The 23938-nt window shown below is 43.5% G+C and overlaps 1 protein-coding gene across 1 annotated transcript in view; it reads left to right on the top strand.

The window, feature by feature from the left end:
• Positions 1-23938, top strand: part of LOC109913141 (zinc finger matrin-type protein 4-like) — a 215192-nt gene that overhangs the window by 119000 nt on the left and 72254 nt on the right. Inside the window, exon 4 of the mRNA XM_048608978.1 lies at positions 11098-11301. Within this exon, the coding sequence (XP_048464935.1) occupies positions 11098-11301 (204 nt within the window). The remainder of the gene's footprint in view (positions 1-11097; positions 11302-23938) is intronic.

Here is a 23938-nt window from a genome sequence, read left to right as displayed (position 1 = left end):
CTTGGCCTGCTGTGTTCATCCAGCTCTACACCTTGTTATCTCATTTATAGGCCAAAGTGTTTTTGTTACCAAAATAGTAATCTCTGCAGAGCAAGTTATTTTTTCCCTTTTAATTAGAGTGTGTGTATATGTATGTTGCATTATTTAGAAGGGTAAATATTTTTCCATTCTGATTTCAAACTGTGTGACGATTAGCTTTACGTCTATGCTGAATAAATCACGCTTTCCCAGAAATCAATAACATTGTTATTTATTAAACAAACCTGTTTGATTTTGTTTTAAATTCTAAACCCACTATAGAAAAAATATGTAGTTGTTCTTAGAGATAGCAAGAACAGCAGATGCTGGATGTCAAAGATCACACACTGTGGAGCTGGAGCTTCTCACTGTGTGATCTATAGTTGTTCTTATTTGTAATTGCATAAAAAAGTTGAATTTATGTTTTGACTGGTGAAGTGTTGGGACTTAGAAAACTTCTAAAACTCAGTCATAATTCTGACCTGTCCAAGACTGAGATATGCAGCCCACACTGTAACTGGTGGCAGGATGAGTGCAGAAATACGAAGAGAGCTGCAGGAGGCTATGCCCAGAAGCTGGTAGCACACCCAGATGCGATGAACCAGAAGCCTGTTTTTACTGGCTAGGTCTCATTTCACAGTGGTGCGTGTATGCAATGAGCTGCCAGAGGAAGTGGTGGAGGCGGATTCAATTGCAACATTTAAAAGAAATAGGATGGGTTTAGAGGGATATGGGCCAAATGCTGGCAAATGGGACTAGATTAATTTAGGATATCTGGCCAGCATGGATGAGTTGGACCGAGGGGTCTGTTTCTGTGCTGTACTGCTCTATGATTCCTGCTCCTATCTCAAGCCAGAGCCGAAAAAGATACTGTTGGTGGATGGTGCCAACCACAATCAGGGTTCACAATGGCATGGTCTCCTGGCATAAAGTAGGTGCTGGGGTGTTGGGTAAGACCCAGATCACACACACACTTGGCTGAAACTTACAAGAGGGATCAGCCAGCACCATACCTCAGCAGGGAAGTTGATGTGTCCATTAAAGCCCAGCCCACAGGCACAACTCCCTGTTCAACAAGTTGCTTCCTGGCAAAACTTGCACTTCCCGTGGTAGGACAGGAGCTCCAACAGCCCCGGATGGGCCATGAGCAGTAGTAGGCATTGCTATTCCTCGAGTCAGGTCCATGAGGAGGCCCACTGGAACCTGACCCAATGTAATTCCCAGGTATTGATTCGGGAAAGGTTTGGAATACTGAGGGAAGGGCTGTGATTTTTTTTCCCTCAAAATAGGCAAGTGAAAACTAAAGGGAGTACTAGCTTCAGGGTGAATTAACCCCCCCTCACCCCTATGATGCCCCCCTTTTGTTCCTGCTATTTTATAAACTTCTGTGTATAAAGAAATCCCACCCCAGTCCAAAGATGTGCCAGCTAGATGGATTAGCTGTGGGAAATGTAGGGTTACAGGGATAGGGTAAGGGGGTCGGTGTAGACTCAATGGGCTGAATGGCCTGCTTCAATGCTGTAGGGATTCGACGATTCTGTGAAACCTGCTCATCTGCCTGTGTTAAAAGGGCTATCTTGATGTGAGCAATGTATTTGTGGAGCCAGTTTCAATTACTCCTTCGTTATTTACGTACAAAGGGTAGCCATTTCTGTGCCATTCCACCCTCTGTATTTTGGGTGTATATCCTCCGTTCCCCCCCCCTCCATGATCCAAAACATGGGAGCACGTAATATTGAGTCAATTGAGGAAGGTAAGGGAAGACGTGGTTATGGGGGAGGCTGTAGTACCACACAGACAATTAAATAATTTTCAAAGTGCAATCCCTGTTGTAATGTAGGAAATACAGCAGCCAATTTGCACACAGAAAGTTCACACAAACTATGTGAGAAATGATGTGGAGGTGCTGGTGTTGGGCTAGGGTGGACAAGGTCAGAAGTGACAAGATACCAGGTTATAGTCCAACAGGTTTATTTGAAATCACAAGCTTTCTGAGCAGCACTCGAAAAGTTTGTGACTTCAAATAAACTTGTTGGACTGTAACCTCGTGTCATGTGACTTCTGACTGTGTGAGAAATGACCAGGTTGTTCATTTCTCATGATATGGATTGAGAGTCACTGTTTCATTCAGATTGATTTACTCTATACCTTATTGAACCTAGAGTATTGCAGAGATAAGTCTAAATTCAATTATTTTAATTACATCTTAAAACCTTCCAGAACTTTCTGTATATATGTAGTATTTTGTGGGGAATGTTCTCTCTGTGACAGGAAACAGTCACTTGCCTCGCTAGTTCCACCCACAGTCTTAAGCAGTCAAGCAACGTACAAGGATCAATGATCAAACTAGAAAAACAGATGAAAGGAAACAGTAAAACACTGCAGCCGCTGTTGGATTAAATGTAGCAGTCACTCAGATGACAGTGGATTTGGTAAATGTTATGCCGAATTCTAAAGCATGTCACATTACAGGCAGTCGTACAGTAAATACTAATCAATTGCAGCCTTCTGCTGTGCTGACCAAATGAACCTGAAGTAAAATCTCCACAGGTCCATTCACCCTGATTGCTTGAATCTGGGCCGTGATTGACGATTACGAGAACTTGTCATATAATCTATATCAGGGTTGTACTCTCCTTCCTAACAAGTTCAGAACCTTCTCCAGCGCACTGTTCTTCAAGCCAAAGACCAATAACATCAGCAGCTTGCAGCTTGACTGGAACCAGGCGGAGAGAGTAGTTAATCGGGGCTAGAAGACACACGTAGGTTTACACATCAAAGGGCAGGCAGGCTGTGAATCATGGGTCAAATTGATCATCATACAATTACTGTCCCTCACCACTATGAACCCAATGACGCATGTATTTTTCGGGACAAAGGTGATGCTTCTTTATATTTATTGCGATGTAGGCATTGCTGGCCCTCCCTAACTGCTCTTGAGAAAAGGGTGATGAGATGTCCCTTTGAAGATGTCAGAATGGCTTGTCCAGCTCCATGGTTGTGGAACTGGAGGCAAATATAGGCCAAACAGTGAAAGTTAACCTGACAGTAATTCACGATGACCGTTACCAACACTACCTTTCAATTTAAAGCTGAATTGAATTAGTTGCCATGAGTGAGATTTGAATTGGTCTCCCAGTTCACATCTCTGGATAAGTCGGACTGTAACATTGTCACTGTGCTGTAGTATCCATTACACATGGGTCACAAAGACCTGGGGTAAGTGGCGCACCATCAGCCTGAGTATTGGATGGATGAAAGTGTTCTTTGTAGCATCTCATTGTGATCTCCATCCCTGTCTGTTGCTTTGTTATAATGGGGAGGATGACAGGCGGAAATTCAACTATCTTTCAGAGCGGGAAGTGAATGGAAACTAATTATCTGACTACTCAATACATCACTTTCAACATCCTGTTGCGGGGGAACACAGGTCAAAGGAGAGAAGCCACTGGGAGATTGTACCCACTATCCACTGTGCATCTCTGAAAATAGGATTTATTTTTATCTAATCACTTTGAAAGAACACAGAAATTTTTGCACAATTTGTGAACAAGCCGAGAAGGTGCATTTGAAAATATCACCAATGTTTTGGCAGTCAACCTGTATGTTGATGAGTGGATGAATATTTAAATTCCACCAGTTGTAGTGAGGTTTGAACCTGTGCCTCCAGAGCCTGTGTCTCTGCTTTACAAGACCAGTGATTTTACCTCTAAAACCACGTTACCTGATGGGCCTGCTCTCCGTACTGCTCAACTCTTGCCATGCAGGTCAATGGGCTGAGGAGTGGCAGATGGAGTTTAATTTGGATAAATGTGGAGTGTTGCGTTTTGGTAATACAAACAAGGACAGGACTTATACAATTAATGGTAGGGCCCTGAGTAGTGTTGTGGAACATAGAGACCTAGAGGTTCAAGCTCATAATTCTTTGAAATTTTCATCGCTTGTAGACAGAGTGGTTAAGAAGGTGTTTAGCATGCTTGCCTTTGTTGCTCAGACCTTTGAGGATGGGAGTTGGGACGTCATATTGAGGTTGTACAGGATGTTAGTGACGCCTCTTCTGGAGTACTGTGTGCAGTTCTGTTCACCCTGCTGTAGGAAGGATTATATTAAACTGGAGAGGGTTCAGAAAAGATTTACCAGGCCGAGAACGGAGGGTTTGAGATTTAAAAAAAGAAGCAGAATGGAAAGGCTGGGACTTTTTTCACTGGAGCGCAGGAAGTTGAGGGGTGACCTTATAAAGTCATGAGGGGTATAGATAAGGTGAATGACAAGGGACTTTTCCCTAGGGTGGGGGAGTTCAAAATTAGGGGCCATGTTTTTAAGGTATGTGATTATCTGTCATTGAACAGTGACAAGATGCTGGGCTGTACAGGGGAAACAGTAGCCCTGACTGAAGGGTTGTAAGATGGCTGAGAACAGGTGACCTGTGTGGTTTCGTGCTCAAACTGCGAATGGGGGTAGAATTGTGTAATTATATGTGCAAGGAAATGTCAGCTGGGCCACCTGTGTCCTTGAGAAGCATTGCTGTGTGGCTGCTGTATCACTATACGCATGGTGAAGTGTAACTCCAGACTGCCAATGGCTGACCAGTTGAAGCCTTGGGTTCCAAGATGGCGCCAGCGTTAGGAATCCTGGGATAACCAGGCAGCAATGCGGACCTCCACCTAAAGTGTGTGGGAGAATTGGGCTTATGTTGGATGAGAGAGGCATGGGCACATAGTTATTGGGGCACATTTGGGACAATGTTGCAAGAAAACATGTTGGGCCTCGTTTAGGGAAACCCTCTGCAAAATGACATTTAGCCACTTTAGATTAAGCCTATTTTGTCAAAGGATTTCATCTTTTTCTCATCAGTACAAATCACAAGAAATACCAAAGTTAGGGGGAAAACAACGTTTTTTTTACCATGTGAGAGCAGAGTGCTCAATAATTGGCAAGTGGACTCTGGTTGAGTTGCTGTCATGGGGTATACACCAGTTAATGATAACTGATAGTTAACTGCTGTGCTCTGTTTAAATTAGAAACAAGGCGGGTTAACTGCAAAGCTTAATATAAATTTAAAATTTCAAACAAGGCAGGTTTGTTGTTAAGCTCATATAAAAGCAAACTACTTTGGATGCTGGAAATCTCAAACAAAAACGGAAAGTTTGGCACCATCTGTGCAGAGAGAAACAGAGTTATTGTTCCAAGTCCAATATGACACTTCTTCAAAACTGAAATGGTTTGGAAAAATGGTGGCTTTTATGCTGCAGACAGAAAGGGAGGTGGATTGAGTGGAACAGGTGAGGTTGTCCAGAGCCAATGGGGTTGTTAATGGTGGTGAAGGAGCAATACAGATGTAAAATAGGTGCTGCGCCTTCATTTATCTCTTGATATAGAAGGTGAGCATGAGGTTGCCTCAAAGTAGGTGTGGTCTACAGAGACTGCAGGAAGGTCCCATAGTAACGAAGGTTCATAATTGTCAGCGCTGTCAGCTCTGCTTCACAACTATTTCACAGGGGCATGGAAATCAGGGCCCAATACTCACTGACCTCCCATCAGGGGTCCACCTCCAAATCATTGCCAGGCTCTGGACTCAGTGAAGAGCCTGTCCGACCCCAGGAGAGCTCCATTCGATTGAGAAAAGGATCCTTAAGAAGGGCCTTCATTGCCTTGATTGGCTCTGTGGAGGGGACAGCTGAAAATGGTCATTAATGAAGGTTACTAATGAGGGTAAGAACACCAACTTAACAACAACAGGACCCTGTATAATTGCAGCAAGACCTCCCTGCTCCTGAATCCTCTCACTATGAAGGCCAACATATTATTTACCTTCTTCACGGCCTGCTGCACCTGTGTGTTTACTTTCAGCAACTGGTGTATGGGACCACTCAGGTCATATTGCACCTCTCCCAATCTATCACCATTCAGATAATAACCCACCTTCCTGTTCTTGCTACCAAAGTGGATAACCTCACATTTATCCACATTATACTGCACCTGCCATGCATTTACCCACTCACTCAGCTTGTCCGAATCACACTGAAGCATCTCTGCATCCTCCTCACAGCTCACCCTCCCACCCAGCTTTGTGTCATCTGCACATTTAGAAATATTGCATTTAGTTCCCTCATCCAAATCATTAATATATGTTGCGAATAGCCGGGGGGGGTCCGAGCACTTGCATTTACATAGTGCCTTTGTCATGCTAAAAACATCCCGTGCTGAGTCACCAGAGCTTGATCAGGCAGAATTTGACATCACATCGCATAAACAGATATTGGAGAAGGTGAATTCAAGTTTGGTGAAAGCTGAGTTTGAAGGAATGTCTTAAGGAGGAAAAGGATGCAGTGAGGCAGAGAAAATTATGGAAGAACTCCCATATCTAAGATGCAGACAGCTGGCCAGCATTGACCAACATTGTGGGAAGTGCAATGAAACTTGGGGCATGTGTGACAGGGCAGAATTGGAGAGGAGCAAAGATCTCATTGGTTTCAATAAAAGATTTCTCATGAATCACATTTCACAAAGTCCCGATTGTTATTTGTAAATGTCAGCAACAGGACTGGTTTTTATTTACTTTATCAACGTCAAGAAAATACAATTAATTATCTACATCATATTGAGTCGAACCATTTACTAATTTACAGTATCTTTCTTTATCCTGTGACTAGGAGAGGCAATGGCCTAGTGGTATTATTGCTGGGCTGTTAATCAGAAACCCAAGTGATGTTCTGGAGACTTAGGTTTGAATCCTGTCATGGCAGATGGTGGAATTTAAGTTCAATAAAAACCTGGAATTAAGAGTCTAATGTTGACAGTGAATCCATTGTTGTTTGTCAGGGAAAAAGCCATCTGGTTCACTAATGTTCTTTAGGGAAGGAAACTGGTCTGGGCCTACATGTGACTCCAGACCCACAGCAATGTGGTTGACTTTAACTGCCCTCTGAGCAATTAAGGATGGTCAATAAATGCTGGCCTGCCCAGTGACACCCTCTTCTTGTGAATGAATTAAAAAAAAACTTTCATTTTCTTGATAAAGCTCATATAAGGAATATTATCGAATGTTGTTTAGAAGTCAAGGTAGACTGTAGTTATTGGTTTGGAATTGTTTGCTGTATTCCTCTTGTTCCTGCTTTAATTATTCACCAGATAATAAACTCCAACGTCTTTCATCTCTGATTTCCAATCCACTCGGGTGTAGTGTCATTGAGTTTTTACAGCATGGCTAAAGGCCCTTCAGCCCATCTTGCCTGTGTCAGCCATCACACATCTATTCCGATCCAGAGATAGTAAGAACTGCCAATGCTGGAGTCAGAGATGACACAGTGTGGAACTGGAGGAACACAGCAGGCCAGGCAGCATCAGAGGAGCAGAAATCTGAAGAAGGGTCCCGACCCGAAATGTCAACTTTGCTGCTCCTCTGAAGCTGCCTGGCCTCCTGCGTTCCTCCAGCTCCACACTGCATTATCTCTATTCTGATCCAATTGTCCAGCACTTGCCCCTTAGCCCTGTGTGTTGCACCATTTCAGGTGCTCATCTGAATACTTCTTAAATGAAATGTAATTCCTTTCTGTTTTGCTTTATTAGAAAATATTTTAATTGGTTTGTTGTCTACTATATCTCAGTTAGCGAGATGGCTGGCTTGTAATACGCAATGATGCCAACAGCATGGACTCAATTCTCACACCAACTGAGTTTACCATGAAGGTTGTGAATGGCATGGATAGAGTGGAAAGTATGAGGCTTTTTCCCATGGTGGAGGGGTCAATTATTAGGGGACACCGTTTCAAGGTGCAAGAGGGGTGTTTAAAAGAAATGTGTGAGGCAGGTTTTTCACACAAAGGGTGGTGATTACCTGGAACGCATTGCCAGAGGAGGTGGTGGAAGCAGACACTATAGCAGCATTCAAGAAGCACCTGGATGAATACATGAAAAGGAAGGGAATAGAGGGATATGGATCCTGTAAGTGAAGACAGCTTTACTTTGGAAGGGCAAAATGTGACAGCGCAGGTCTGGAGGGCCGAAGGGTCTGCTCCTGTGCTGTTTTGTTCGTTGAAGACCTCTCCTTCTTAATTTCTCCCCTCACCTCAGGTTTCAGGTTAAACCATCACCAACCATCTCTCTCAAACAACTTTCAGCAGCTCTGTTTACTTCAGTGATTGGATGAAGGAACTGAGGGCATTGTTACTAAGTTTGCAGATGACACAAAGTTAAGTGGAGGGACAGGTAGTGTTGAGGAAGAGGGGAGGCTGCAGACGGCCTTAGATAGGCTAGGAGAGTGAGAAAGGAAGTGGCAGATGGAATACCATGTGAGAAGGTGTGAACTTATGCACTTTGATAGGAAGAACAGATGCATAGACTATTTTCTAAATGGGGAAAGGCTTTGGAAATCTGAAACACGAAGGGACTTGGGAATCCTAGTTCAGGATTCTTTTAAGGTTAAGTGCAATTTTAGCATTCATTTCAAGAATGCTGGAATACAAGGGCAGCGTTGTACTGCTGAAGTTGTATAAGGCTCTGATCAGACCACATTTGGAATATTATGAGCAGTTTTCTCTTAGGAAGGATCTGCTCCCTTGGAGACAGTCCTCAGGAGGTTTACAAAAATGATCCCAGGAATGAAGGGTTTGTCATATGAGCAGTGGTTGAGGACTCTTGGTCTGTACTCGATGGAGTTTAGAATAGATGAGTGGAGATGTTTTTGAAACTTACGGAATACTGAGAGACCTGGACAGAGTCGACATGGAGAAGATGTTTCCACTAATAGGAGAGGCCAGGACCTGAGGGCACAGCCTCAAAGTGAAGGGATGACCCTTTAAAAGAGAGCTGCGTGGAATTTATTCAGCCAGACGGTGATTATTCTGTGGAGCTCATTGCTACAAGTCCTTGAGTATATTCGGGACAGAGATAGAAAGGTTCTTAATTAGTGAGGGGATCAAGGGTTACAGGGAGAAGGCAAGAGATTGGGGTTGTGAAACATTTTGGCCCTGATTGAGCATGGGTGCAAGCCATCGTAATTGTGTCATCTCTTTGAAAGAGGAATCTAATTAGTCCCATTCCCCAATATTTGCTGCAAAGTCTTTCAAATTTTCTGTCATCTCTCTGTGCTCTTGTGTTCAATGGACTGCACAGCAACACTTGCACATTCTGATGGGAAAACTGCCCTTAACGAGCCATGCAGTTGGCCTTTTCTTCACTCAGTTGCATGCAGAGGGTGCACTCCCTGGTAAAACAGACACCCCAGTTTCAGAAATGGTTATTCCCCAGCTGTATACCCTCATATATTTTCGCTGTTCATGTTACAGTGGTAAACTACATCTCAGCATTTGGCTGAGTAGGAATTAGAGTCATAGAGTCATACAGCACGGAAACAGACCCTTTGGTTCAACCAGTCCATGTTGACCATAATCCCAAACTAAATTAGTCCCACCTATCTGCTCCTGGCTCAAGTCCCTCCACACATTTCTTATTCATGTACTTATCTAACTGTCTTTTAAACATTGTAACTGTACCCGCATCTGCCATTTCCTCTGGAAGTTCATTCCACAAACGAACCACTCCCTGTGTGTAAAAAAGTTGCCCCCTATGTCCCCTAGTCTTGAAATCCCCCACCCTCGGGAAAAGACACCTGCCATTCACCTTATCTATGCCTCTCATCATTTTATAAACCTCTATAAGGTCACACCCATCCTCCTATGCTCCAGTGCTCCTGAAGCAGCAGAACAGGTCACATGAATTTCCTACCTGTTTCATTGTGAAACATTAGTCTCAGATCTCCAGTTTTGGAGGTTAGTGGCCCAGAGATTCATATCCAATAACACAACAGCGCAATAAACCTGAAAGAACTGCGGATAATATAAATCAGAAACAAAAGCAGAAGTTGCTGGAAAAGCTCAGCAGGTCTGCATCTGTGAAGAGAAATCAGAGTTAACGTTTCGGGTCCAGTGACCCTTCCTCAGAACTCAGTTCTGCAGAAGGGTCACCAAACCCGAAACGTTAACTCTGATTTCTCTCCATAGATGCTGCCAGACCTGCTGAGCTTTTCCAGCACTCTCTGTTTTTCCTTCTGACAATACAGGGCTAGGTATGTACACATGAAACAATATTAAAGTGCCATATTAATAGCATTAAAAAGAGAGAATGATTCCTCATCCCTTCCCAGTTTATTTTATCAATAAACACAGCGTTGCTTCACTGTCAGCAGGCTTTCAGCTGAGATGTTAAACCAAGACTATGCATACCCTCTCTCACCTCAGGGATAAAAGATCCCACAACCACTTCTTCAAGGTGGTTCTGCCTGGTGTCCTGCCCAATATTTATCCCTCAACTCACAAGCGCTGAAAAACAGATGAAGTAACTGTTTGTGGGAGCTTGTTGTGCATGCGATGGCTGTCACATCTTTTGGAAATTACAACGATGACTGCACTTCAGGCTGTAAAACATTGGCTGGGAAATGTCTTGGAACATCCTTGAAGGTTAATGTTCATGTTACATTGATGTCACACACAGCCTGTGGGTGGAGACAGGGAATTCTTCTCTAGCTTTCAGAAAGAGCAGATGTATCTGGACCAGCTCCCAAAGGTTCTAGAGATTCTGACTCACCAGTTGTAATTGTACTTATTGCTATCATGTGATAAGCCTCCTTGTAATCTACGAGCCTCCTCTGTTCACAATGTACGGTGCTGTGTCCTTCACCCTTAATCACTAGATTGGCTCCAGACAAAGGACGACTGGTAGCAGTGAACTAACTCAAACAACCCTTACCCAGTCCCACATGCTGGTAAAGATGACAAATACCATAAGGTATCAGGAGTGGTCATCGAGTCATTGAAGTCCACAGCATGGAAACAGGCCCTTTGGCCCAACTTGTCCATGCCACCATGGTCATTGGGCAAAATACTACAGAGGTGAAAGGCATTGGATAAATGTAAGTCCTTTGCAGTCGAGAGAAAAGGGAATAGATATTTTGGAAGGCAGAGATGGCGAGGATGAAATGGGAGGAGACTGAATGACCTGTTTCTCAGCTGTATCCATTCTTTGTGGTTCTTTGGTTGGTAGATATGATATTTACCCTGTAATTATTATTTTATATCCCAGAGTCTCCTCCTGACGTGCTGCAACCTGCAGCTCTCATCTTCTCAGGACCCACCACAGAGAAGTTCTGCCAGCTCTGCAGTGCCTGGTTCAACAACCCAATGATGGCCCAGCAGCATTATGAGGGCAAGAAACACAAGAAGAATGCAGCCAGAGCCAAGCTCCTGGAGCAGCTCGGAGAAACCCTGGATTCTGAGGCCCTCAGAGGTACACATGGCTGCTTGATTTTTTTTAAAGACTCTCCTTTTGGCTTAAGTCCCAGATTCTCCAAAGTATCTTCAATATTTTACAAGGCAATACTTGCTTTTCTCTCTCTCTTGCTCTGTCTCACTTCATCAAATATTTATTCAGTTGTTGTTTGATCTCACTTTCTCTCTTTTTTCCTTTAAGGTAGTTCCTCTGCTTAAAAATCCAAATTGAGCAAAATGGTATACACTAGCTTTCCTCTCCAAGCAATTGCCAGCGCTCTGTAACATCGTGAACTGTTAGGGCCTAACCCAAGTTAGTGCAGCTTGACCTCATCTCCAACCTCCCTCCACTGTTGCAATATCATCTTCATGCTTACAATCATTGAATTTCACAGGACAGAAAGAGGCCATTCGACCCATTGTGTCTGTACCAGCTCCTGAAAGAGCTACCCAGCCACTCCCATTCTCCAGCCCTGTCTCCGTGGCCCTTTAACTTCATCCCTTTCAAATACACACCCAGCTCTCTTTTGAAACCTCCTCTGGAATCCGCCTCCACTACTCTCCCAGGCAGCACATTCCAAAACCTCATAACTCTAAAATTCTACTTATCCGTAATCCGGTAGACAGAGAGTCCTACAGCTTTGGTAGATGAGCAGAAATGGCCTTCAATTAAATATTGGGATTCCTGAAGCCATTGGTGGGAATTTTATCCCCCTCCTGCAGTGTTTGTAAAATAGGCAGGGTATTTAGGCAGGCAGGAGGCTGGTGTACATTCGCCATGCCACCTTCCCAGCTACACCACAGCAAGAAGGCCCATGGTCAAACGTCCTGCCCCGTACCCATTGAGGCCACTTTGATGACCACTTATGGGCAGGCCCACCACATGCCTTCAGGTCTCTGTGGCAAGTTAACCAGAGTGTCCCACTGGGTGGCTGAGGTGGGGGTGTGAGGGTGGGAGTCAAAGTGCTCAGTGCCTGGTTGAGGCAGGCGACAGGGAGAGGCATGAGGGAGACGGTGAGCCAGCCCCCTGCCCCCACTGCCAATCCACATTCTCCATTGACCACCCTATGACCCCCCTATCCCCCCTTCCAATGCTGCACAAACCCTCCCATCCTGCGGTGTGGGACCCTCCTAGATCCCAGGTCTTCCAGCACGAGCCACTATCTCCTTCCCTGGTAATGCTATAGAGGAGAAGAGCTCTCAGTTAGATATAAAAAACACAAGAAATAGGAGCAACAGTGGGCCATTCAGGCCCTCAAACCCTTAATCTCCCTTGTCTCCTTCCTAAAGGGCTGACCCTTTATTCTGAGCTCCATGTCCTAGACTCCCCAGCCTAGGGGAGATATTACCTCAGCATCTACTTCAAGCTAATGACTCAACTTCATTTCAACTTCATTTATAACACTGTGTGGAGCTGGAGGAACACAGCGGGCCAGGCAGCAGAGGAGCAGGAATGCTAACGTTTCGGGTCGGGAGACTTCTTTAGAAATAGGGCCCGACCCGAAATGTCAGTTTTCCTGCTCCTCTGATGCTGCCTGGCCTGCTGTGTTCCTCCAGCTCCACACTGTGTTATCTCTGACTTCAGCATCGGCAGTTCTTACTATCTTCAACTTCATTTAGTTGTCTTTTGTGCCACACCCATTTCAAAAGTCCATTGATTAATGGTTAAGATGGTTAAAGCTTTGCGCGATAATTCTCTGAGTGTTTATGAATGCAGTCACAATATTAGCTTTAGTTTTTTGAAACCAATGAAGTAACCAAACCAATACTTAAAGAACGTGCAAGTCAGAAAGGTTAAGCATGCCTCTCAGCTGCTGAAGCTAGCCTCGTGCTCTCTATCATCTGTGGCTCTGTGGGTAGCCTCTGAATCAGACAATTGCGTGTTCAAACCCCATGCAAGGGCTGCAAGCATCGAAATCTGGGTTGACATTCCCAGGGCAGGACTGCGATCATGCTACACTGTCTGAGGTACTGGCAGCGCAGTGGCTCAGTGGTTAGCACTGCTGCCTCACAGCGCCAGGGTCACAGGTTTGATTCCACCCTCGGGTGACTGTCTATGTGGAGTTTGCACATTCTCCCTGTGTCTGTGTGGGTTTCCTCTGGTGCTCCAGTTTCCTCCCACAGTCCAAAGATGTGCAGGCTAAATGGATAAGCCGGGGGAAATACAGGGTTACAGGGATGGGGTAGGGCTGGTGTGGACTCAATGGGCCAAATGACTTGCTTCCAAACTGTGAGGATTCTATGATTCCTTGGGGTGGAATGTTAAACTAAGGACCTAGGAGCCACAGCTTCAAAGAACAGCATTGAAAGTTTGCAAAAATGTGACTAAATTCCCCAGGCTACAGTGGGTAAAAGATTATCAGATCATTGTCACATCTGAGGGATCCTGCAGTGCACACATTGGCTGCCATACTTCCTACATGACAAGAATGGATCCACTTCCAAAGCGGTACATTGGCTGGAAAGCAATTTGTGACTCAGTCAGGTTATGACAGGCACTATCAAAGTAAATGCAAGTTCTCTCCTTTCTGTTCTGAGTACGTATCAGTTTGTTTCTAATGCATTGTCAGAGTTTATAATAAATTTCACCAGTGTACAAACAAAGACAGTTGCTACCCCTCACTAGCTGTAAAGTGCTTTGAGATATCCTGAGGCAACAAAGGTGCTATATAAATGTAAGTTCTTTTTATCACCTGGGCTTCAGCCAGGATGTGCATTAAAATACCATCAGTAATGGCTTAGTCACTGTCCCTTAGTGATAGATAATAATGAACCTAATCCATTCCTTCATAACTGCATCCAGCTGCTAGAAGACTAATCTGGAATCAAACCTATGAAATAATTCCATAGTGTCAGAGTTACTACATTTGATTAATGCTATAACTTTATGTTCCCAAGTCAAGCACTGCAGCACAACGGCTCTTATTACTCATGTCCCAATCATTACATATTGACTAATATATATTGATGGGACAGGAGAAATAAGTATTAACAGATTATATGTTTAGTAAAGTAAATAAGGAATAACAAATACCAGTGAACAAGGTACAGGCTGGGGTTTAATCAAGGTGTTTGGGTGTTGACATATAGAATAACATATATCTGAGAGTGAGTTAGGAACTGGAACCAGTGGAGGGTTTTGCGTGGCATATATAAGTAAGAGATACCCAGGAGTGAGTTACAGACTGGAATTTACTCGAGGGGTTCGGTGTGGTTTATATCATAGAATAACAGATAGCCAGGAGTGAATTACAGACTGGAATCTAATTGAAGGGTTTGGGGTGGGTTACATATGAATAACAGATCCCCGGGAGTGAGTTACAGACTGGAATCTAGTTGAAGGGTTCAAGTGGTTTATATCAAATAACAGATATCCGAGAGTTAGATACTGACTAGAATCCAACCAAGGTGTTCAGGTGGTTTATATATTGATAACAGACACCCGGTGATATGAGTTTAATCCCCAGCAGAGTGTCTTTAGCTGATGTGGCAATGTTTGTGTTATCCCTTGTGACATAAGAAACTGGGCCTGGCTGACATGGTATTGAAATATCCAACAGACATATAATGCAATTGACTATTATATTGACATTACATTCACAGGCATATCAGTGTCTGGGCTAATTAAACTTTTAAGTTACACAGAGTAATACATTTTTAATAGCATAACAAGAGATAACACAGTGTGGAACTGGATGAGCACAGCAGGCCAGGCAGCATCAGAGGAGCAGGAAAGCTGATGTTTCAGGTCGGGACCTTTCTTCAGAATGAGAGGAGATCTAATTGAAGTATGTAAGATGTTAAAGAGGATTGACAAAATAGACATAAAAAGGATGCTTCCTCATGTGGGAGCAATCTAGAATGAGAGGTCATAGTTTTAAGGGCTAAGCGTTGGCAGACTTAAAACAGAGATGAGGAAGAATTAGCTCTCTCAAAGGATCGTGAGTCTGTGGAAATCCTTACCCCAGAGAGCAGTGTTCATCAGTTTGTCAGCACGCTGAATAAATTTAAGGAGATAGTCAGATTTTTAATTAGTAATGGGTTGAAGCATTATGGAAATTGGAGTTGAGGCCAAGGTGAGATCAAACTGATTTTGTTGAATGATGTTGTAGGGTTGAGGAGCTGAATTGGTTACTCCTGCTCTTGGTTCTTAAGGAAGATATACTGAGTGCAAGACATAACACAACATTTGGGAGGGGCTTACAAGCATGAATATGACCGCGGTTCAGACCGTGTAGATGTGGGATTCCTTTATTTCTGATGCACGTTCTGCCCTCCCTTTCCTTACACTGCCAAGTTGGGCTGCTGTACCTCACCCCATTATTTGTGCGGAAGCTTTGACACTGGGGCTACTTCGGAACTATAGCCATTTCCATCGAGCCTTGTTTTAACATCACCAGGCATGTCCAACACAGTGAATTGCATAGCTATGAGGGTCAGTGATACTGGGCATTCCTCTTCCATTCAGACCTTTCCGGAAAACTCCTCCCCCCCCCCCCCCCCCCCATCCCTTGACACTTACTTCACTGAAGGTGGAGGTGGCTACATCAGCATCTGACTGAGCACGTGTGAATTTCCACCGTTTCCAATCTGCAAGCCAACCAAAGGACTGTCACCTTGTTTCCATAGTAACAGACGATCAAGCTGACTGTCCACCTCCCCTGGACCCCCAAAGGCTAGGCTGGGTATTAGAATAAAAGGTGGAGAATATTCTTGGAGTTTCTCCTGCCATATGGCCATTGTCTTGTCAGAAATCTGCCACTTCTCATAAAACATTAGGGAGCGCTCAGCGTTTAACTGGATGTCATGAAAAGGGAGATAAACTGAATGGTCTTCATGAATCCGAAGGATTTAGAGGGATATGGGCCAACTGCTGGCAAATGGGGTGAGATTAATTTCGGATAGCTGGCCTCTGGATGAGTTGGACTCAAGGGTCTGTTTCCATGCTGTGCATCTGTATCACTGTACTTCTGTAAGCCCACAAAAGTGAAAGGATAGGATCCCTCACTTAACCTGCTCCTTCCCTTCTCTGTATCTCAACCTCTTTTTACTGTTACATTTTATCAACATTTGAGGTTTTATTCGCACTTCTATCCATCACCAACACTCTCCCCACCACCCTCCATTAATCTCCTTCCTCGGGAACAGGTTGTTCTGCCATCGTCATCGTCTCTAAAATGTGGAATTATATACCAAGCATGGAATAAATCCAGGGCCGGAAATTGATTGTAAAATACTCTCTGGAAGTGAATGTTATTTTTGTTTAACATAAATCAATTTCATAATTAAAGTTTTTGAGAAGATTTGTAGCTCGGGTTGTGGATGAAGTTGTAGACTTGCTCGCCGAGCCAGCGTGTTTGGTTGCAAACATTTCAGCACCCTGCTATGTAACATCGTTAGTGCTCCTCTGGTGAAGCGTGGGTGTTCTGTCACACTTGTTATTTATATTGTTATTTAACACATTGAATTAGACCCTGTATACAAGCCACTGAGAAACAAAACCAGAAATAATACCGATCACCTCAGCAAGCCGAGGCATGTAAATAACAAGTGGGACTGAACACCGATGCTTCACCAGAGGCCCACAGACTATGTTACCTAGCAGGGTGACGAAATATTTGTAACCAAACCCACTGGCTCAGCAAGCATGTCTACAACCTCAATTTCCTAATGCCTGCAGCTTAATTTCAGTGAGAAATGTCACATGGCAGTTAAAAGTCAAGGTTTGTTGAAATCCCTACAAGTGCATATTGTAAGTGAAGGTTTTTGCAATAGGCAAGAACATCGAGTGATATGGTGGATAAGGTACCATTTTGCATTGACTCTTGCCCACTTACCAAACTGTAACATCATCCAGGCACATCCCATCATCTAGAGTAACAGACCCTGTAGTGGACCAGTGATCGAGAGAGCAAAACGACCTCGCACCACAGCAGTTCAGAGTCATAGAATCATCGAGTAATACAGCATGGAAACAGGCCCTTTGGCCCAAACTGATCCATGCTGACGATGCTGACCCACTCAGCTAATTGCAATTGCCCGCATTTGGTCTATATCCCTCTAAACCCTTCCCATCTATGTACTTATCAAAGGGTTTGAGGGGTAGTGATATAGAATTCACTTTAGGAACTCAGTAAAGTATTTAAAAATAAGACACTCGTAAGCCAAGGAAAATTAGTTCACCGGGTTGTGAATTTGAGGGTTTTTGTAACAAAATTTGAAGCAGAAGCTCTAATAAATGACCAAGTGGGCAAAGTTATATCATAAGAAGCAGCCAATGATCTTCAGAGAGGAAAATCTGATGTTCTGTCCTGGTGTGGCCTACCTGTAAGTCTGGGTGCATGTCAGCATGGTTCCCTCTTAACCAGTGGCTGAAATACATTGGAAAACTAGTCAATTATATCAAAGCATCACTGGAAGCAGAACCTTCATTCATTTCCATAGGACCATCACACTTCACATTTTGATGAGGATGAAAAGGTGTCCCTGTTGCTGGAGAATGTTGTGGTTCTGCATTGGTTACAATTCCTTCAACCTAGTCTGCAGCATCTAGTGAAGCAGCGATATGGCACCAAGCACGGGTCACACAGACTAAGGGGAGGCGATGGCCTAGTGGTATTATCGCTGGACTATTAATTCAGAGACCCAGATAATGTTCTGGGGACCCGGATTCCAATCCCGCCATGGCAGATGGTGGAATTTGAATTCAATAAATATCTGGAATTAAGAACCTAATGATGACCATGAATCCATTGTCAATTGTTGGGAAAAACCCATCTGGTTCACTGATGTTCTTTAGGGAAGGAAACTGCCATCCTTACCTGGTCTGGTCTACATGTGACTCCAGACCCACAGCAAATGTGGTTGTCTCTGAACTGCCCTTTGGGCAATTAGGGATGGGCAATAAATGCTGCCTAGCCAGTGATGCCCTCATCCCATGAATGAATAAAGGAAGAAAAAAACACCCTGGCATTTGTCCAGCAAGCCAGGGATCCCACTGTTGCCTTTCATACTTGAAAGGGTTAACGGACACCATGAGATAAGCTTTGCCCATCAGGATATAGTCAGAAGTCACACAACACCAGGTTATAGTCCAACAGGCCCAACATCATCAGGATATAAAGGGAACTAACCAGTGTATCAAACTAATGTGCTCCAAAGCCAACCTAGTCCTGTGGCAAATGGAATTTCATCCCAAGAAGTGTGCGCTGAAAGACTTTGGAGCTGTAACAGAGCAAGGGAGTACATGTTAAATGGTAGGATCCTATGAGTATAGAGGCTTAAAGAGTCCTGTGTTTGTGCATGTCTATAGATGCTTGTAGACAGCAGGAAAGGTGGATAAGGTGGTTAAGAAGTCATATGCCAAAGATAACAAGATGTAGATCTGAATGAACACAGCAGGCCAAGCAGCTTCAGAGGAGCAGGAAGCTGACGTTTCGGGCCTAGACTCTCTCGGCCCAAAACGTCAGCCTTCATGTTCCTCTGATGCTGCTTGGCCTGCTGTGTTCATCCAGCTCTACACCTTGTTATCTCAGATTCTCCAGCATCTGGAGTTCCTGCTATCATATGCCAAAGATACTTGCCTTTACCAGTCAAGGCATTGAGACTATAATGGAGCTATATATAACCTGTGTGAAGCCAGAGCTGAAGCACTGTGTGCAGTTCTGGGCACCACATTATAGGAAGGATGTGATTGCACTAGAGAGGGTGCAGAAGAGATCACTAGGATATTACCTGGGCTGGAGTGACTCAGCAATGAAGGTAGACTGGATATTCTCAAAGTAGAGAAGGCTGAGACAGGATCTGATTGAGTTCTGAGGGATATAGGTAAAACCTTTCCCCTTAGTAGAGCAGTCAATAACCAGGCAACGCAGTTTTACAGACTTCTGATGAAGAGACACTGGTCTTGAAATGTTAACGCTGTTTCTGTCTCCACAGATGTTGCCAGACCTGCTGAGTTTCACCAGAAATTTCTGTTATTGTTAGCATAGTTTTGCTGTAGGGAACAGGAGATTTAAAGGGGATTTGAAGAATTTAAAAAATGCACGCTGAGGGTCGTGGATAACCAGAACTTATGGCTGAAAGGATGGTAGAAGCAGGAACCCTGAAGACATTTACAAAGTATTTAGATGTGCATGTGTGATGCCAAGGCACACAAGGCTATGGGCCAAGTGCTGAGAAATGAAAAATAGATGGATGTTTGATGATCAGCATTGACATCAATGAGCCAAAGGGCTTTGTTCTATGCTGCATAAACTCAATGACTCTGTATGACTCTGTAATATGAGGTTGTAGACCTGCTCGCTGAGTTGGTGTGTTTGATTGCAGACATTTCATCATCCTGCTGGGTAACGTTGTCACCTAAATAACAAGTGGGACAGAACACCAACGCTTCACCGGAGGTGCACTGACGATGTTACCTAGCAGGGTGATGAAACATCTGCAATCAAAAACACCGGCTTGGTGAGCATGTCTACAACATCATCCAGAACCCGAGCTACAATCTTCTCAAAAACTTTAGACTCTGTAATATGTACTACTTTTTTGTCGAGCCTATGTCTCACAATAGACTTTTACGTATCTCTGCTGTAATGCAAATAGCTATTAAGTACTATGTAATAAACCTTTAATGTCTATCAAGATTGAAGCCCATTTCTGGGAAAGATTTGACATGAGCATCCTGGCCCACTGGTTTTCTTTAAGTTAGACTAATACCAATAAGTGGGATTAGTGCCAGTGAAACTACCCAACACTCTGCAGTCAATGCCATAAACACAACCACAACATAGACCATGCTGACTGAGAATCTCAACAGATATGCCGCCCCAAGCCTTGGATTCACTATTAGGTGAGATGCCTCAGCCAGGTGCAACTAGGGAGGCTTATTAAATGCCAGTCTTGCCCAGTGCTGCCCATGTCACGGGAGTGAATAAAGGAAAGATTTGAATGGATGAGCACAACATGTAATTTGCTAAAGACAGAGGGTTAAAGGCCAGGTGAGAAATTCAGCTCGCAAGAGGAGATTACCTGCTGAGCTCAACACAGTTGCAAACACAAGTCAGTTGCTAGTAGGAATCGGTACTATGAAAGAAAAATGGAGAGAGGTCCTGTATATGTGAGGGACTCACAAAAATATCTGAAGGCAAAATAAAACCTTTCGAGGTTGTTCCTGCAGATTAATCCTAGGAAGTAGAAGAGAGAAGGGACATTTCTGCAAAGTGGTCAAGGGCCTTTATTTGTTCATTTTCACCAAAAGTACGATGTCAAACACAGGGAAGCAGATGATTCAGTATCTGGGAGGCGTTACTCAGACTCATTTAGAAACTTCAAACTAAACTGAGTTGGAAATGAGCAGGGTCACCCTGAACAAAGGAAAATTTTTAATTTTCCCTTGGAACTATCAAAGGGATTGTAGATGCTGATGATTGGAATACTGTGTGTCTAAGAATGGTACGTTATTAAATAGAACATAGAAGAGTGCAGCACAACACAGGCCCTTCAGCCCACGATGTTGTGCTGACTTATTATCCTACTGAGATCAAACTACCCTGCATACCCTACATTATACTAACATCCATGTGCCTATCCAAGAGTCGCTTAAATGTCCCTAATGTATCTGACTCCACTACCACTACCAGACGCCCACCACTCTCTGTGTAAAGAACCTACCTCTGACATCTCCCCTATACCTTCCTCCAATCACCTTAAAATTATGCCCCCTCGTAATAGTCATTTCCGCCCTTGGAAAATGTCTCTGGGCATCCACTCTATCTATGTTTCTCATCTTGTACACCTCTATCAAGTCACCTCTCAACCTTCTTCACTCCAATGAGAAAAGCCCTAGCTCTCTCCAAGTATGTCCAAGTATGTGATTGCGCCTGGGGGAGTAGGGTTTTGCAATCGCAGAAGATCAAATCCTGGAGTGATAGCAACCGATATTATTTTTCTGGACCCCAAACGTTGGCTGCTGCTCCCCTTCGGAAGGTTTAGAAAATAACCTCACATTTAATCTCACCTGGGACTCGTCCCCTCCGCGCTGGTAGGGATGAGTGGCAACCCGATCCTAATGGCTAGCTCTGGCTAGGTAGTATCCTTTCACCTGAAGGCCACGAACTCAACACCAATTTCAGAGAATTGAACAGATGCATTGACACTTGCAGTACTGGGTGAAGGCTACACTGGCGGAGTTGCCCCCTCATGGATGAGGGAATGACGCTGAGCCCTGATATGCCCTCACAAGTGGAGGTGAAACGTGCCACGGCACTATTCTGAAGAAGATCTGCACACTTCCTCCTCAAGTCCTGTCAATATATTTATCCATCAACCAACATCGCTCAAACAGATTATCTACTATCACTGCCCTTTTGTGGGAACTTCCTGTATGCAACTTGGCCTCCCCATTTCCTATGTTGAACAGTGACTACACTTCACAATGACTTCTATGGCTGTGAAATGTTCTTCAGTGCCCCGGATTTTGATAGTCACTATATATATGTAAGACTTTCTATCTGAAATGGAAATAAGGGTTCTTTTGAAGTAAAAGTGTGCACATTTCCTTACTGAAAGGGGCCAATCCCGTGAAACAGGCAGATGAGATTGACACAAAAAATGAAGGCAGTTGCTATAGTCATAACTCTGTTGTAGATGTAGGTGTTCCTACATCTAAACCAGATAGGCCTGAGTTTGAGTCCCACCTGCTCCAGAGCTATGTTATGACAGATTGATTGAAAATATCTACAATCATAAATCTTCCCTTATTAAAGGTAGACAACGTTGTTGCCAACAATCTTCACAAGCCCAGTCATACATCATGAGGACAGACAGTCTGACTTTTCTTTCCCAGATTCTCATTTTGATAAGTGGCCTTAAATGAATAATTGCATCATCACATCTCAATCAGAAAAAAGCACATCAAATAAAAACAAGTAGATGTGAATACTTCAGTTGAAGAAAAACTTATTTTACTCAGGAATCATCTTAATCTTTGTTTTATTCTATGTCGAATTATTTTTCTATCTCAAAGGTATCTTTGTGAAAAGACAGATTGGTAAACCTCAGAACATTGGCCTGACTTTGACTGACTCAAAATCCATTCCTTTAAACAGAGTCGAAATCAAGTGTGTCCACAAACACGCGACATACTGATGGAAACCCTATTCAAAGACATAAACAGGTCTCCTTGGGTGAAACCCTGTGGCAAGAAATGTTATTTGAACCCAAATGCTTCTCTTTTGTTTGCTTTGAAGAAGGAGGTTTTCACAAAGTGGCCCAATTGGAGGTCTGACAATTATGAATTAAATTGACAAAATTATGCCTTCTGTAATAGCAAAGGATTTATATCCCATGAAAGCGTAAAACACAGGAGCAGAAGCAGGCCATTCAGCCCAACAAGCCTGCTGCACTATTCAATAAGATCACAGCTGATTTGATAATCCTTGAGACTACACGGCCAGAAGAAATAGCAACAGGAGTAAGCCATTTGGCCCCTCAAGCTTGCTCTGATAGGATCCTCAAGTACACCTTCCTGCCTTTTCCCTATAATTCTTGATTCCCTTAATGATTAAAAATTTGTCTGTCTCAGCCTTCAATATACTTAATGACCCAGCCTTTTACAGCCCTCCAATAATCTATCTATCCATTCATCCATGCATGCATCCATCCATCCAATTATCTATCTCTCTATCCATCCATCCATCCATCCATCTGTCCTTCTGAGAGAAGCAATCTCTGGTATTATCATAGTGTCTGACACTGATTTACAGATTGATTTCAGAACTATTTAGATAAGCCCTTGAAATGCCATGGCATACAAGGCTACGGGCCAAGTACTGGAAAATAGGATTAGAATAAACGGATGTTTGATGGCTGGTCACAGCCAGGATGGGGCAAGGGGCCTCTTTCCATGCTGTAAAAACTCTATAAATCTATATTTAACATGCTGAGCTCTGATCTGAGGCCTTGAATTCCCAACCTTCTCACTTAAAAAGAGCCAGGACGCTGTCGGAATCCTGGCTGATACACATCCCCTTTATGATTTGATCATGGTTGAGTTAATTTTGTAGTTGAAGACTTTTTTTCAATCCATAGTTAGTTCCATTGCTTCAGCTTTCAGAGGCTGAGGAGAATATTCCAGCCACTTGAGTGGTCACTGCAGAATTCCTTCAAGCACGTTGAGGTACTGTGCATTTCTGCTGGTTACAATCATTGCATTTTCTCATTTTCATGACCAATCCTGAAGCAATCTTTCAACTTCGCATCTCTGGAGCTTACAGATTTGTTTTCCTGGCTGCGAAGGAAGTGACGTGGAGACTGCCTTAGGCAAAACTGAAAAAAAAATCATCAAAGTAGAATATTTCCATTAGAAATAAACTTGACACAACTTCTTTAAATTAAAAAACATTATTTTCATGAGGTGACCATGTTTTAGCCTTTGAGCCAAGTATTATGGGTCAGATTTTTGCAGAATCATGGAAAATTGTAAGTTTTTTTAAAAAATGGAAGGCGTGAACCACACCCTTATTTCTGCCTCTTTCCCATTCAATCATGGCATATGGATCTCACTGTCTAGGCCAGCATTTGTTGTTCATCTCTCTCTGAGCTCTCTCTCCTGACCACCTTTTTTAAAATTAATTCACGGGATGAGGGCATCAATGACG

Source organism: Rhincodon typus, chromosome 20 (genome assembly GCF_021869965.1).
Source record: "Rhincodon typus isolate 14 chromosome 20, sRhiTyp1.1, whole genome shotgun sequence".
NCBI lineage: Eukaryota > Metazoa > Chordata > Chondrichthyes > Orectolobiformes > Rhincodontidae > Rhincodon > Rhincodon typus.
Note: the sequence above shows the minus strand (reverse complement) of the source record. Positions and strands in the feature narration are given on the sequence as shown.